The 17500-nt window shown below is 36.4% G+C and overlaps 1 protein-coding gene across 1 annotated transcript in view; it reads right to left on the bottom strand.

Annotated features, from left to right (window-relative positions):
• Positions 1-17500, bottom strand: part of helz (helicase with zinc finger) — a 75303-nt gene that overhangs the window by 42265 nt on the left and 15538 nt on the right. Inside the window, exons 8-16 of the mRNA XM_056452834.1 lie at positions 17396-17500; positions 16358-16465; positions 13213-13513; positions 12397-12664; positions 8294-8633; positions 5657-5787; positions 4999-5178; positions 3405-3506; positions 279-457 (exon numbers count right to left, since the gene is read on the bottom strand). The exon at positions 17396-17500 is cut by the window's right edge and continues 94 nt beyond it. Of these exons, the coding sequence (XP_056308809.1) occupies positions 279-457; positions 3405-3506; positions 4999-5178; positions 5657-5787; positions 8294-8633; positions 12397-12664; positions 13213-13513; positions 16358-16465; positions 17396-17500 (1714 nt within the window). The remainder of the gene's footprint in view (positions 1-278; positions 458-3404; positions 3507-4998; positions 5179-5656; positions 5788-8293; positions 8634-12396; positions 12665-13212; positions 13514-16357; positions 16466-17395) is intronic.

Raw genomic sequence — 17500 nt, 5'->3', positions numbered from 1 at the left:
GATCGTGAAATCATGTGTATCATATGTAGACTTTATGTTTGTATTTACAAAACAAGTAGATCTAGCTGGATTTGCACTGTAAACCTTAAATAAAGAGTCATTAATTTTCATTTCAGGCTTTTAGTTACTAAACTCCCAACATAAATCCTGCAGATGCACAGAAATATAAACAAAACACGTGTAATAAGCAGTGAATGACTGTAAGGGAACGGATTTGTTCACTCAGAGCCTGATAAAGTGCACTATATAGTGTATAGTGAGCAGTTTGGGACCCTTACCTGGCTCCAGGTCGAGCTGGCAGAGGTACTGGGATGTGCTGAGTGTGACCACGACCACACGGTGGCGCTCCACGTCCTGCCGCGTGGGCATCTGGAAGGTGAAGTGCGCTCCGGAGATCAGGCAGTACTGCTGCACCAGCGGGTGGACAGTCTTCACCCAGCGGTTCCTGAAGTAAACCCTGGACAACCACAGTCGACCACACTCATCAGGTGACATTACGGGCATTTCGACAGACGGTGTGACTAGTCTCATCATGTGTTGTGAGAAACAGACCGTTTACACCAGCTCTCACGCTCACATGCTATGCTAAATGCTACTTTTTGGCTGAAATAAATATATCAGCTTAAAATACAGCACCTGTCATTTATTTTAGCATGCTACGCTAACATCTACTATTCAGCGAAAGTTAGAAACAGATTGTTTTTCAGCTAGAAATATGTCAATTGTTATTATAGCATGCTATGCTAAATGCTACTTTTTGGCTGAAATAAATACATCAGCTTAAAATACAGCAACTGTCATTTATTTTAGCATGCTACGCTAACATCTACTATTTAGCGGAAATTAGAAACTGACCGTTTTTCAGCTAGAAATATGTCAATTGTTATTATAGCATGCTATGCTAAATGCTAAATTCGACTTTTAGGCTGAAAGCAAAAACAGACCATTTCAGCTTAAAATACAGCAACTGTCATTTATTTTAGCATGCTATGCTAAATGCTACATTTCAACAAAGCAGAAACAGACTTTTTATTTGAAAATTACATCAAATGTCATTTATTATAGCATGCTATGCTAACTTCTACTGTTCAGCTGAAACTGACTGTAGAAGTCAGTAGAAACGGACAGCTCAAAATACAACAAACGCTATTTACTGTAGCATGCTATGCTAAATGCTAACTTCTACTTTTTGGCTAAAAACAGAAAAACATTTTTCTGCACAAAATAAGACAACTGTCATTTATTTTAGCATGCTATGCTAAATGCTAACATCTACTACTCAGCTGAAATTAAAAACGGACTGTTTTTCACTTAAAACACAGCAACTGTCATTTATTTTAGCATGCTATGCTAAATGCTACTTTTCAACAATGCAGAAATAGACTTCTCAGCTGAAAATTACATCAACTGTCATTTATTATAACATGCTATGCTAAATGCTAACTTCTACTTTTCGGCTGACAGTAAAAACAGACCGCTTTCATCTCAAAATACGTAAAATGTCATTTATGCTATGCTAAATGCTAATGTCTACTGTTCAGCTGAAACTGACTGTTGAATTGTTTTTCATCTCAAATGACAGGTGCTATTAAGTGTCTTTCGAAAGAAAGAACTATCATTTATAGTTGCATGCTATGCTAAATTCTACTTTTTGGCTAAAATCATTAGCAGACGTTTTAGCGCAAAATAGCACAACTGTCATTTATTATAACATGCTATGCTAAATGCAACTTTCGACTTTTCATCTAAAAGCAAAAACAGACCGCTTTCATCTTAGAATACAATGTTATTTAATATAGCATGCTATGCTAAATGCTAACATCTACTGAAACTGACTGTAGGTGTCAGTAGAAACTGTTTTTCATTTCAAAATACAACAACTGTCAGTTATTATGACATGCTATGCTAAATGCTAAATTCTACTTTTTTAGCTGAAAGCAGAAACAGACCATTTCTCAACCACTTCAAAAAATGTTTACACCATGTTTATGCTAAAATGCTAAACGTTACTTTTGGTCTCAAAGAAGAAATAGACTGCTTTTTTCGGCTTAAAAATATGTCAACTGTCATTTATTATAGCATGCTATGCTAAATGTTAAAATTTTATGCTAAACCTTTTGGCTGAAAGCAGAAAGAGAGTTTTTTTCAGCTTAAGATAAAGCCAACTGTAGCACTTCTTGTAGCATGTTACGCTAAATGCTAAATTCTACTTTTTGGCTAAAAGCAGCAAGAGAGTCATTTATTGTAGCATGCTATGCTAAATGTTAAACCTTTTATGCTAAACTTTTTCATCTGAAAGCAGAAAGAGACCATTTTTCAGCCATTTCAAACAAAATATGCACAAAATATGGTAACTAATGTATTGAAGCATGCTATGCTAAATGCTAAATTCTACTTTTTGGCTGAAATCATAAACAGACTTTTCAGCTCAAAATAGGACAACCGTCACTTATTATAACATGCTATGCTAAATGCTACTTTTCATCTAAAAGCACAAACAGACCGCTTTTATCTTAAAATATGTGAAATGTTATTTAATATAGCATGCTATGCTAAATGCTAACATCTACTGAAACTGATTGTAGAAGTCAGTATAAACTGACTGTTTTCATTTCAAGATACAACAACTGTCACTTATTATAGCACGTTATGCTAAATGCTAATTTCTACTTTTTAGCTGAAAGCAGAAACAGACCGCTTTTATCTCAAAATATGTGAAATGTTATTTAATATAGCATGCTATGCTTAAGCTAACATCTACTGAAACTGACTTTCATGTCAAAATACAACAACTGTCACTTATTACAGCATGTTAGGCTAAATGCTAATTTCTACTTTTTGGCTGAAAGCAGCAAGAGACCATTTCTCAACCACTTCAAACAACCTTTACACCATGTTTATGCTAAAATGCTAAATGCTACTTTTCGTCTCAAAGAGGAAATAGAGCCTTAAATATGTCATCTGTCATTTATTATAGCATGCTATGCTAAATGGTAAAAATTTATGCTAAACCTTTTGGCTGAAAGCAGAAAGAGAGAGTTTTTTCAGCTCAAAATAAAGCCAACTGTAGCACTTATTGTAGCATGTTAGGCTAAATGCTAAACTTTTTATGCTATCTGCTTTCAGGCGAAAATGTAAAGAGACCATATTTCAGCCATTTCAAACAAAATATGCTTAAAATATGCTAACTGTAATACAATATAACATGCTATGCTAAATTCTACTTTTCGATAGTTGTCTACTTTGACACGTATACATCAAATTTCAAAATAAAAGACTTCCTTCATCGCCTCAAATATCCTACCAAAACACACCCGTTGAAACTAATTAATCATCAAATCAATACCAACTTAAATATTAAAATTGACAATGATGATAAACGAGCAACATAATGTGTGTGTTACCTGAGAGGTCGTGCGTGTGGATTTCCCGCCTCCACGTATGGATGAAGGTAATCTTTAATGTACAAATCGGCGGCGCTGTTCGAGTGTGTGCAGATCAGCACCCTGAAATGGAGGAAAACATAAATGAATACAAACATCTTTAATGTGCTCAGTTCCTCTACTCCTCAAGGCTAGTCCCCGTCATTAGCAAGACATGTTTCAGGGTCGATGCAAGTTAAGCTCTATTGACGACATCTGTGCAATGCTGCTTTCACCACAGGAGACTTCGATTCGTCGCTCAACACGCACACACACATTTATACACAAACAAAACATGCGTTTCGGCTAACAGTGGAAGTCTATGAGGCAAGACAGTGTGGAGATACTTTTGACAACACTGTTCACTTTTACTACAGAGTGGTTCTACAAAGCAAGACTTTATTTAGCGAAGTACTGAATTTTCAGTGGCCGGAAATGCAATTTCTTCTGTTGAAAGAGATAAATGGACGAAAATAGGAGCCAAAATTATGCTGCACTGTCCAGCGTGCTTCTTTACTCTTGACAACACTGTGCGTGAACATTATATATCGTGTTAAATTAAGTTAAATGACTGCATGTCTACAACATATTTAAATATGTACATTTAGAGTTTAGAGGTTAATTGACCCATCACCAATGTAATCTGAGGTAAATGTAACACGATGTAACTTGAGGTACAAATGTGTCCCCTGAAAAGAGTTTATGATGGCAGTACTCTTTATTTATTTATTTATTTTGTGTTATTTTATTGTATATATTTTTCCATCTGTAAGCAGTTAAATTGTTGCGGGAGAGGTTGTAAATAATGAATTTTACAAATCTGAAAAAATAAAATAAAAAAATTAAAATCTGAAAAAATCATGGAAAAATTAAATCAGGAAATACAAATAAATAAATACAAATTTTAAAAAGAAGGAAAAAGGGGGAAATTTCAGGAAAAAAAAAATCTGGAAAAAATAAACAAAATTCATAAATAAATAATAATAATAATAATAATAATAATAATAATAATAAAAAGAATTAGTGGAAAAAAAATTCTGGAAAAAAAAAAAAATAATAAAATTTAAAAAAGGGGGGAAAATTAAAACAAAAAAAATATCTGGGAAATAATACATAAAATCGGGAAAAATAAATAAATAATAAAAAAAAGAGAAAACAAAGGGGGAAAAATATTGGGGGAAAAAATAAACAAAACAAAACAAAAAAATCTGGAAAAATAATTTAGAATAATAAAAAAAACTAAATAAAAAGAGAAAAAAGGGTGAAAATATAAGGAAAAAAAATAAATTATATATATACACATATATATATATATATATATATATATACACATATATATATATATATATATATATATATATATATATATATATATATATATATATATATATATATATATATATATATAAATAAATGAGGAAATCGAGGGGAAAAAAAAGATGAAAAAATAAAATGAAAAAGTAAATACATTTTCTAAAATCTAGAAGAAAAAAGTAAAAGAAAAAAAAAATCTGAAAAACAATAAATAAATAAATAAAAATAAAAGCGCATGAGTTGTTTTTTTTGTCCTGCTCACCGTGACTCGGGCTGCTTGAGGATGTGTTTGACAGCCTGGGCCAGCGTGAAGGTCTTGCCGGTGCCGTAGGGCCCGATGATGAGCACCGGCGGGAGACTGATGGAGAGCGGCGTGGTGATGGCCAGAATCGCCTCCTTCTGCTTGGCATTCAGACGCGGATCCAGCTGCTCGTCCCACTGCCTGTAGCGAGAGAGAGAGAGAGCTTACATACTGCCTACTAACACACTGACACGTCCTGCTAGTGCAGCTGCTGCTCTCCGTGAGGGATGCAAGCCCTGCTGGAGAGTCATGGGATGATAACTGGTTCCAACGTTTACCACGGTTTAGGAAAGTCAAGGTTTTAAACCTGCTAAAACTACAATTACCTGCTACTAACATATCAGTTACATTACTTAGCATGTTGTTAGCATGTTTCTAGTATGAACTAGCATGTTGATAGTATGTTTCTGCTATTAATTAACATGTTTTAGCATGATTCCATATGAATTAGCATGTGTTTAACATGTTGCTATTATTGGGGGGGGGGGGGTACAAGAAAGAGTCAATGGTTAAACAAAAAATGACAAACATTACTTTGTCTCTTTGTGTGTGTGTGTGTGTGTGTGTGTGTGTGTGTGTGTGTGTGCAGTCCCTCGCGTATCTGTGTGCGCAGTGGTACCTGTTGGGACTCCAGGGGATTGTGGGAGTGAGGCTGATGTCTGGAAACAGGATACTGTTATCTCTGACGCGGTCCAGGGCGTAGTGCATCTCACACAGAGGAAGCCTGTTCAGCTGAAACTGCAGCTCCACCTGCGCCACACACACACACACAGGATTTATTGACACACTCTAATGTACCAGCATGTCCTACAGACAACACCTCAAGCAGGTGTCTGAAAACACCTTTTAAATGTGAATAAAAGAAACTAGGGCTGAAAGACACTGGCTGAATAAGCCATACTGTTGTTGAGTATTGCGATATTTATATTTCCTTATGATTCAGTTTCAAGAGCGCCATTTTTAAATCATTCATGTAAAGATATTAAAATAAACAGGTCAAATATATTTTTCAGATCTAACAACTAATGTTAATGGGCACCTGTTTTACCTCTGTTACAAGATTTAAGAAGTCTTTGGTGTCTCCAGAACGTCTGTAAAGTTTCAGCTCATGATACCCATCAGATTATTTATTATAGCCTCCAGAATCTGCCCATTTTGGTGTCCGAGTACAGCGTAACTGTATCTGTAGTCTGTGGCTTTAAATGCAAATGAGCTGCTTGTCCTCACCCACCGTTCCCAGGCGCGTATCTGCTTCTTCTGCATTACGTTAGATAAACAGCAGTCAGTGACAGAGACAGACACGGATGAAGCTGAAATACAGCTCATCAGTCAAAAATATTAATAAGTCTGTGTATTTGTGGAGGAGTTTATTCAAGCCTTTCCAACAAGGAATCTCACACAAATGCCGTTTTGCAGCGTTTACGGACACCATGCGGCCCTTGGTGATTATCGCGGTTAAGAATTACAGCGATTTTACTGACTATTACAAATATGCTGTTTTATAAACTTGTAAAATTATTGCGGTGCAGCTGATCACAGAGAGTTGTAACATGTTTTAATCCCAGTTTCTTTGCAAAAAAATGCTCTGTGGACATGTGTACATATGTGTTTTTATGGAGACATGGCCTCTGTCGAGTAATCAGTGGGCGGGGAAACCGCACTCCTACGTCACGTTGCGATCGGCTGCAAAATGGGAGGGATTTGGATCCTATTTTAACGTCAGGAAATTTTTTAAGAGACTTATTTTCTTTCCCTTTTCTGGCCCTTTAATATCAGGGAGTTGAAAACTTTAGATTGCTATAAGTGCACAATGAGTCATGTGACAAGAACCAACCAATCAGCTTCTAGATGGAACATCCACAGTAAAAACGGTAGAATAGTTATCTCAGACAACGATTTAACAAATCCAGATACACATGCTCTCTCGTGTTAGACTGTTACTCTCGCGTCTTTTGAAGCGCCGTACATGTGAGTGCTGCGCTTTCACTACGACTTTCACACACGTCGCTGCTCATTACTGTCTGTTCCACAGCAGGACCAATCAGAGCAGTTTGGAGGCGGGGCCACCCTCGCGAGTTTCTGTTTACAGGCATTTATGGCACTGTCTGGATATTCTCCTGCTTCATGCTTTTAAACCATTCCAAACCAGATGCGTCTCACATTTTTAGAAGCAAAGACACGTTCGACGTGAATGAGCCCTTAGATCGTAGGTCTCAAACTCAATTTCAGGAGAGCCGCAGCGCTGCACAGTTTTGCTCCAACCCTAATCAAACACAGCTGATCCAATCAATCTAGGTGTTACACAACTCTTGAACACTTTGATTAGTTGGATCAGCTGTGTTTGATTAGGATTGGAGCAAAACTGTGCAGAGCTGCGGCCCTCCAGGAATCCAATTTGAGACCTATGATTTAGGTGATGATCAGTTGTGTTTTATTATGTCCGCATGCTATTGTTAAGATGCGATGTTGATGAAATAAAGCGTCGATGTTGTGGATTAGGACCAGAAAAAAAATTCAAATTAACATGAAAAATATTCCTTTTATCACACAAATTATTGCATTGTAGTATTAGGAGAGGCTCGCTGCAGATCGTGTAGTAAATCTGGCAACCTGCACTTGTGGAGTCCTCAGAGAAGCCGGGCTAAAAAAACCTCTCTCCAGTGTTTTGAATTTAGACTGCAATACCTAGTTTGACCACTAGATGTCAATACTACATACTGCACCTATAAAGAGGACCTATCATACATAAATCAGTTTTAGAAAGGGGTTAAAACATCGGTGTGTGTCAGCAGTGTGTGAATATAATCAGCTTTCTAATGGTAAACATTAATTAATCTTATTTTTTATAATCAGACTTGATAAAAACGCTTTGACATTCTCCCTTTGTATGATGTCATCAGAAGGGGAAAGCCCCGCCCACTAGTGACCATCTCTCCCTCATTAGCATAGGACGTTAGTCCTGCTTTTGAATCTGTTGCTATGTTGACACACAGGCATTTGTAGCTCCGCCCTCTTCCGAAAAGAGCACAATCTCATTTGCATTTAAAGCGACAGGATTTACACAATTAGGATCAAAGCCTAAAAGGGTCCATTTCAGAGAGTTAGAAAACATTAAACATGTAGTATTTTGTGCTGAAACTTCACACACACACACACACACACACACACACACACACACACACACACACACACACACACACACACACACACACAAGGGACTTATTTTACACCCCCTTTAAATGCTGCCATCATATACCTGCAGCTCCTGATCCGCCACCAGCCCGAGCTCATCGCAGCACTCCCTACAGACCCGCAGGAAGATGTAATCCTTCGTTTTCTCCTCAATTAATGCCTCGTAAACGCGCTCCTTGGCTCCCGATGGCTGGTTCTGGCCCATGCGCTCTTTAAAAAGGGGCAGCAGGAGCACAGAGTTGACCTTCGTCATGACCAGTCTGCCGGCCAGCGTGTCTTCAGATAGCGTCTCCGTCAGCTTGAAGCGTGCAAACAGTTGTCCGTTCTGAGCGTATTTGGCACCGCCTGAAATGCCCGTCAGCATGAAGCTCGTCACCAGCTGCAGGTTAACCTTAATGTTGAACCTGTGAGGAAAACAAACAAACAGGATGTTTAGGAAAACACGATACAGCAGCAAATGGAGATTTGGTCATATGTAGGCCCACACATGGAAATTGTGCATGGAGATAAATGTGTATTTATTTACTTATGTTTGTTTGTTTGTTTGTTTATTTATGGCGACTTTAGTCAATTCCATGGTAAGATCAATACAGATTTAAACATATTGCATAATAATAACTTCAGTAACAACTATAATGTTCAATAGGAGTTGATAAAATATAAATACACATACATAAGTAAATAAATAAGCAAGCAAGTTAGTAAATAAATGCATAAAGTAAATAAGTAAACAAGAAAAAAAAGTAGGCAATTAATACATAAACAAATAAGTAGGTAGGTAAGCAAGTAAATACAAAAAACAGCAAATATGCTCTTTTTTGAGCATCATTGAGTCTATACATAAATAAATAAAAATAAAATGGGTAGACAGGTAAGTAAATAAATACATAAACAAATAAGTAAATAGGTAAGTAATTAAGTAAATACATAAACAAATACGTTTGTAGGCAAGTAAATAAATAATTATATAAATAAATAAGTGAATAAATCAATCAATAAAGTAGGTAGGTAAGCAAGTAAATAAAGAAAAAAGTAGGTAGTTGAGTAAATAAATCAATAAACAAATAAATAGTGAACAACAAAGTAGGTAAATGAATAAAAAAACAAATAGATATGGAAGCAAACAAATAAAGAGGTATGCAAGTAAATAAATAAATACAAAAACAAATTAGTAGGTAGGTAAACATGTAAATCACTAAACAAACAAACAAATAAATAAGTAAATGAATCAAATAAATAAATAAGTAGGTAGTTGAGTAAATACATCAATAAATGAACAAATGAAGTAAACAAACAAGTAAACAAAGTAGGTGAGTAAATAAATAAATAAACAAATAGGTAGATGGATATGTAAGCAAATAAAGTTGGTAGGCAAGTAAATAAATAAATAAATACAAAAACAAGTAAATAAATAAATAAGTAAATAATAAAATAAGTTAAATTTTTTTTAATAAAAATAAGTAAATAAATACATAAAATAGGTAGGTATGCAAGCAAGTAAATAAATAAATGAACAAACAAATAAATAAAGTAGGTAATTAAGGAAAAAACAAATAGATAAATATGTAAGCAATTAAGTTAAGTAGGTAGGCAAGTAATTCGGTGAATGAATAAATACAAAAACAAATGTAGGTAGGTAAGCAAGTAAATAACTACATAAGTAAACAAATAAACAAACAAGGTAGGCAAGTAAAAACAAATAAACAAACAGATAAACAAGTAAAAAAATAAATAAATAAACTAGGTAAGGAAGTAAAAAAATAAACAAGCAAGCAGGTACATAAATAAATGAATAAGTAAATAAATAAGTAGGTGAGTAAATAAACAAATAAAAAAAAGCAAATAAATATGAAGGTAGGCAAGCAAGTAAATAAATAGATACATAAATAAGTAGGTAAATAATTCAGTAAATAACTAAGTAAACAAACAAACAAATAAACAAAGTAGCCAAGTAAAATAAAACAAAACAAACTAATAAATATATACAAGATAAATAAATAAGCAAACTAATAAAGTAAAAAAATGTAAAATAAATAATTTGGTAAGCAAATAAAAACAAATAAATAAACAAATAAGTAAATAATTTAACAAGCAAATAAAGTAGAAAGTCTTCCTGGGGAACCATTTTTAAAAGCATCCCGTTTACTTGTGTGTAAATATATATTTATTCAGTTTTTATATTAATTTCAGTAGTATTATTGAACACTATCCAATTGTTCATATGATTCATGTACAGTAGAGTTTGTGAAGTAATATCTTATTTCTTTTGGTAGAAAAATTAAACAAGAGACATACTTTATTCACCAAACACGTGGACCTAATCAGATTTGCATTGTAAAACCTTAGATAAAAGTTAAAAAGTAGTTTATTTCATGTTTTAAGATTAAGTTACGCTCCCAAAATCATTCGGCATAATTCTGCAGATGTTTTTACAAGCTTCTGTGCAGAAATAACCAAAAAAAGACTCTCATCAGACACTATGCAGCATTTACAGACCTTATTTTTGCATGTCAAAACTATAACTACACTAATTAAATTATATTGAACAAAATAATCATATTGAACATAATATTGAACAAAATAATTGCTAATATAAAACTGCTGCAGTCTCAAATATATATAAATAATCATTTTACTTAAATCATCATGACAACTCCCATTCAATGCTTATCAAGAAACACCAGTGACCTCTAGTGGTGGAAAGTAAGAGTTCTTAATGAAACTGCTGAAGATTCATTTGGAATTTTGCCTTTATAAAGAAGCGTTGTGGAATTTTACTCAGTCACTGAAACCCTAAAAGATGAAACTCCTGAGAGGTTTACAGGATTCTTACACTCTTTTCCAAAGTTAAGCACTTTTCAAGCACTAAACATTAAGCCACGGCTGCTTCTAAGTGAAGTGAAGCAGATAATAGTGGTAATGAGTACTGAAAGATCCTACTCGTGTAAAAGCACCATTAGTTGCCCACAAATGCAGTGCAAGCAGAGTAGAAGTATCTGTTGTAAATATTACTGAGAGTACGAGTAAACCGTAGCCTGCAAATACTGCAGAAGACCTACTGGAACCAGCATGGAGCCAAGATTCTTACAGAAATCAGTCAAGTTTGGTGAAGGAAAAATCATGGTTTGGGGTTACATTCAGTATGGGGGCGTGCGAGAGATCTGCAGAGTGGATGATCAACATCACCAGCCTGAGGTATCAAGACATTTGTGCTGCCCATTACATTACAAACCACAGGAGAGGGCAAATTCTCCAGCAGGATAGCGCTCCTTCTCATACTTCAGCCTCCACATCAAAGCTCCTGAAAGCAAAGAAGGTCAAGGAGCTCCAGGATTGGCCAGCCCAGTCACCAGATATTAACATTATTGAGCATGTCTGGGGTAAGATGAAGGAGGCGGCGTTGAAGATGAACACAAAGAGTCTTGATGAACTCTGGGAGTCCTGCAAGAACGCTGATGCTGATTGCCTCTGTCCTGGATCAGTCATAAGCTCAGCAAATAGGCTGTAGCTTTGATGATTTAGTGTACAACCATCAAACTAACCTTTTCCATTTGTAAAAGTACAGTTATTAATAGTCCTTAATCAAACAGATCCAAATATTTTCTTATTATCTGCAAAATGATTACTCTGCGCCAAACTGAGGCTTTCATTTTACAGCTTATAAAACGTGTATGCAAATTAATGCAATGTCATATGTAAACAACAAAATTGTTATATGCTATAGTAGCCTGTACTTTACAAAAAGTCAACAGATGAACCATGAGTGAGACGGAGGAAATAAGTCATAACCATAAGACAATCTTTAAAATAATGACTTCTATTGAAAATGTTGATAGAGGTTTGTGATATAATAATAACAGTGGAGCTTGAATTAAATGCGTATTTTCTGTGGAGCGATCGATTTAAGGTAGCCTGATATTTTAATTTGACTGAAGAAAAAAAACATATGACTGGGAAAAAACAGCGTAAGCCGGTTCTTAAAAAGGATTCAGTCAGTGTTTTCGTTTTGTAATCTAAATTTTTAATTTAAGTAATGAAATATGTAAGGCAGGACTATTTATTTGATTATTTTTATTCAGTTTATTCTGTTTTTCTATGCTGTTGGAAACACTGCAGCCTTAGTGAAAACGAGGAATTAGTAAAGTACAACTCCTGAGGAGTACTCACTTGCTGACTTCCTTGTACTGCGCGATCTCCTCGATGTAGAGCAGGTCGTGCAGCCGCGGCTGGTAGTTGTCTCTGGTGAGGGTTTTGTCCAGGACAGACTGCGTGAAGAGCTGGTCGGCGGACAGCGGGATTTGGTAGCGGGTCAGCAAACTGCGCTCCAGGTCCATGTTCTCATTCGGGACGAACTCCACGATGGTTTTGCAGGACGAGTCCCAGCGCTTGGCCGTCATCAGGAGCTGCTGCCGCGCCTGCAACAGGTGCTCCAGGTCTGCGGGATTATGGGTGGAGGATGATGAGGATAAAACACAGACTTTAAATGACCCATGAAATTAAAATCAAGTTTTTTTAGATGTTAGCATGAGTCTGTTAGTTTTAAGGATATCTATAATCTAGTGCGCTCAAATTTTGCGCTTAAATGATATAAACATCAAAAACCTGTCTCTTCTGCCATAATCGATCAATAATTTGACGTCACCTCATACTTCAGTTTCTCATCAAATCTTCTGACCAATCAAATGCTCTCTAGTATCTGACATGCCCCGCCCCTTCTTCTCACTGGCTGTTCATTTGATGCGCTTGAGCAGAGTGAATACGGTCTCTCCCGCGCACTGCAACAGAGTTTTCCCCATCTTTCTGAATGAACCACCTACTTCACTACATCCAATCAGCTCGCAGCAAAAAAAAACAAGCCACGCCCACTGTTTTCTCATTTAATATTCCATTTCTCTAGGAACTGCATTACAATATGAACAAAATTATCACGGCTTTTGGTTCATGTGCACTTTAAAAATCCCCATCATCTCTCTGTGGTCCTACCTTCGATGGATGCAGCGTCCACCATCACTCTCTGCATCAGCACTGGCTCACAGCCCAAATCAAACACCACGGTCTGCCGGAAGGTGCCGAAGATCTCTGTGCTGAAGGCGATCTCCACCGTGTAGACGCAGTGGTCCATCCCATTCTGCACCGGGCCGGTGGCGCTCCACTCCTGACAGCCGCCCGGGCACACCGGCTGCGGCTCCAGGGCGGAGGCATCTCCGGCTGACACTGATGCGATGGAGAAATGGGGCCGATTGGCGTCATACAGCAGAGCGATGCGCTGAAGAGTGCGGACCGGCTGCGGGGGACAAAACAAAAGTCAAGTTCCTATTCAGGCATTTAAAGGGCTCCTGTGCTCCTACATATGTCAATAACTATGATAAGCTCTGGACTTTTTTTACTCTATATTGAATTAAAGAGCCAATCACACAGCAGAAATGTGCAACAATGGTGTGTTGATATTAGAGACGCACCGAATTTTCAAGCCACAGAAAATGAATTGCCTGAAAATATGTTATGCTATTTAATGGACACTCTCATTTTTGTGGCTTCAGTCATTGTTGGGGTACTCTTTTAAATCTGGAAGCATTAACAACTTACATCGAAATATATATCGTTATCATTCAATACGGACAATAATTATCGAGATTGAGATTTTTGCCAAATCGTTCAGCCTACTCCTAAGACGCAAAATCCAACTTTTGGAAGCAGCTTGGACAGAACTTTGTGTAGGCATTGAGTGTCCACAGTCATATTGGAGTGCTATTAACAAAACAAATGTCAGTATTAAAAACTAGATCCAAATCCCAATGAATTTGAGGCCCACTACGACCCGCCTACCAAATTGATTGACAGGCGCATTTCAACATGTCTCCGTAATAAAGCGAATAATCCTGTCGACATCGTAAAATTCTGAACTTGCAAAATAAACCGTGTAGTCAAGTTCATATTCATCCTTTAAAGCAGAGTTAGGTCAAATATATAACATATTAAAGCTCTTTAACATTAGTAACGGGTCACTGATGTTGTTGGTTTGCACTGAATCACAGTTCTGACTTTCATTTTAAAACCCTCTGCTAGTTATTTTATTTTCAAGATCTGTGGTGAACTATCTGCTGCTGCTTTCAGTAGTATGGCAATAAATGTCACGTAAAATGGTGTTCGAACTTCCATTAGTAGCATTTATCACTGAATATAGCCCATAATCAGTACCTGAGGGTGATCACTGTCATAGTAGTTTATACTGGGGTTTTGCCATGGAAAATAGAAACCACTTCTAAATTAAAATTTAGTACTTATATAAAATGAAATAAAAACACAATTTGCAAGATTTTTTGGGGACAACTTAATTGTTTTATGTTGAATCTACCTAAATTTGTTAACTTAATCATTTTGTGTTGGGTGAATTGTGTGGAACCCTGTATTTTTTAGTTTATCCTACACTGGATTCCACACAATTCCTTCATGTTGTCCCAACACAAATTGATTAAACTTAATTATTTTGACAAATTTAAGTGGATTCAAACAACTAAGGTGTCCCAAAAGTCTCGAGAATTGTGCTGTTTCAGCTTATTTTATACAAGTAGTTTGTGGAGTAGGTTTCTATTTTCCGTGGCAGCAGAACAACAGCATTAACTACTATCACAATGATTCCCTCAGGTACTGATTATGGGCTTTATTCAGTGTTAAATGCTAATAAAGTGAGTTTGAAGACCATTTTAGGTGACATTTATTGCCATACTACTGATAGCTCACCTGCGATCTTGAAAGTAAAATAACTAGCAGACTGTTTAAAATGACAGCCAGAACAGTGACTAACTGTGCAAACCAACAACATCAGTCACTCAGCCTATAAGTATTAATCAGATTATAACCTACTTTTTCCATTGACAGTGCAGTGGCTGAAATTTAAATGAATGGCTGGTATTTAAATGTTTGTCATGACGTGTTCATTGCAGACAGACAAACTGCTGATAAATCACTCTATATGAGATTAGACTTGTCACGATAGCAAAATCTCAGTATTCCAGGGTTCATACACATTTTTACTACAAAAATTCATTGACTTTTCCAGAACTTTCAAGTCAATTTTTACCTAATGTTTCATGTAATGTTTACATATACATGGTAAATAATAAGAAAAACAATACACATTTAAATTTATTACAGCATATTATAAAACACGCAACAATCTCTTTAGTTTTAATTTATTTTGATGTAAAATTAATGATGCTTACACAGCACTAATGATGTAAGACCATGTTTTTGAGCAAGAAAAGAAACACCTAACCTCCATTCCAGTATATTGATATTTGTCAAACTAATTTTAGATAATCTTAATAGTTTGTTAACATAGTAATAGTAGGTAAAACTACTTCCTATTGTAAAGCTGCGATCACACTGCACTTTTCGCTCCATAGACCTCCATTCATAAACATGCGAATCCAGCAGACCAGAAACGCAAGCACGTGCGACAAGTTTCACATTTCACTGCGTTCGAAAGGTCAAGCTTGTTGAAATCCCATCAGTTAGACCAATAGAAGAGAACTTAAGATAAGAAATTTAAAATATGGAGCAATCGCTCACTTTTATTGATGTCTAATCATATTGTGTAACCCCGCCCCTTTTTGCAGCGCCGTCCGACAGAATTTCGCAAGCACAAGCTCTAGTGCGAGCGCAGCTTAAGTCACTTTGGATAAAAACATCTGCTAAATGACGAAGGTAAACGTAATTTCCATGACTTTTCCAAAACTTTGTGGGTGTTTCTGTTTTTCCAAAACTTTTCCAGGCCTGAATATACACCATGTCAAAACTCCATGACTTTTCCAGGTTTTCCATGACCGTATGAACCCTGGTATTCAACGTCTCAGTGAAGAGACACCGAAACAAAAAATAAAACACATACTAACAAAACACTATTTTATTAATGAAGTTGTTCAACGTTTAATCGATTTAAATGCTTATCTAAATCATTATTTATTTATTTTATTTTTTAAAAATCAAACATTACAATACCCATCAATCTAAATGATTTATAAAGAGAGACACGGATTAAAGTGAACAAAATTATTCCTGTGCGAACTTTGATTAAACTTAATTTAGATCAGTTTAATATGGAGTCGGAGTGCTAGAGAGTCCAAACCTTGCAGAAGAGCGTGAATGTCCAGGAGTGGGATGATTTCTTGGTGTTGACGGTAATGGAGAGATCTGAGCTGTGCTCCACTGTAACTCCATCCACACAGTCATTCATCTGTAGGACAACCCACACACACCAGATCAGTAGATGAGCTTTAACACACACAGATTTTTTATTTTGACTGAATACACTTGACAAATATCAAAGCATTCATGTTACGAAGCGTACACCGTTTTTTTGTGTGTGCATGCATGTTCTTTCCGTCTCTTTTCCTCCCTGTCACGTTCACATTTAGCTACCGTCTACATTTGGAACACTATTGGCTAACAGGAATGCCAATCATAATCATCCTGTGACGACACATATTCTCTCTGCCACACTTTACCGCTAAAAACGCACATCACGTGACCCCACACACACACACACACTCACACACACACTGTCATGCGCTGTAGCGTCTGAGTTAAAGTAGTCAGCCATGAGAGTAGTGCATGTTGGACAGTTCATGAAGGATGTCCCGCTAGATGGCGTCTCGCTATAGTTGTTAAACGTGATGTTTAATTAATCTCGTCTCTATCTAACGACTCCTCTGTCTTTTGAATCTCTCAGGTAGCGTGTCACAGCATTATAATGACACCGATCACTCTGCCTATTCATGCCAGAGTCCTGCGGAAAAAGTGATAAAACAAAGAGCATGTGGGTCAGGTAGTTAAAACGATAGGCTACAAATAATTAATTTGTTATGAATTAATTAATTATTCATAAATAATTAGTTCACCGCCACCTATGATGACGATGCCATCGTCCAATGTTTCACATTAGACATCGTCTATCGATGCAAAGTTGGTCAACACAGCCCAATTGTAACACACGATTACGCCGTCAAATTGTTGTATAAATGCAATATCACACTCTTAGCAGTGTGATGTGGTTATATATCAGCACTGATGGAGGACTAAGGGTCAACGCGTGCCTCCCATATCATACTGCTACTCGTGTGATATTGCTCATATATAATATGTAGTGGTAAGAATTGTACTGTACCACTCTCTCGGGGGTGAGTGAGTTGATCCACTTCTCGATGAGCGCCTCCATGTAGTTCTCGCTGAAGTGTTTGCCCTCCTGCTGCTGTTTGAGGCGGATGAGGCG

Source organism: Danio aesculapii, chromosome 3, assembly GCF_903798145.1.
Source record: "Danio aesculapii chromosome 3, fDanAes4.1, whole genome shotgun sequence".
Lineage (NCBI taxonomy): Eukaryota > Metazoa > Chordata > Actinopteri > Cypriniformes > Danionidae > Danio > Danio aesculapii.
Note: the sequence above shows the minus strand (reverse complement) of the source record. Positions and strands in the feature narration are given on the sequence as shown.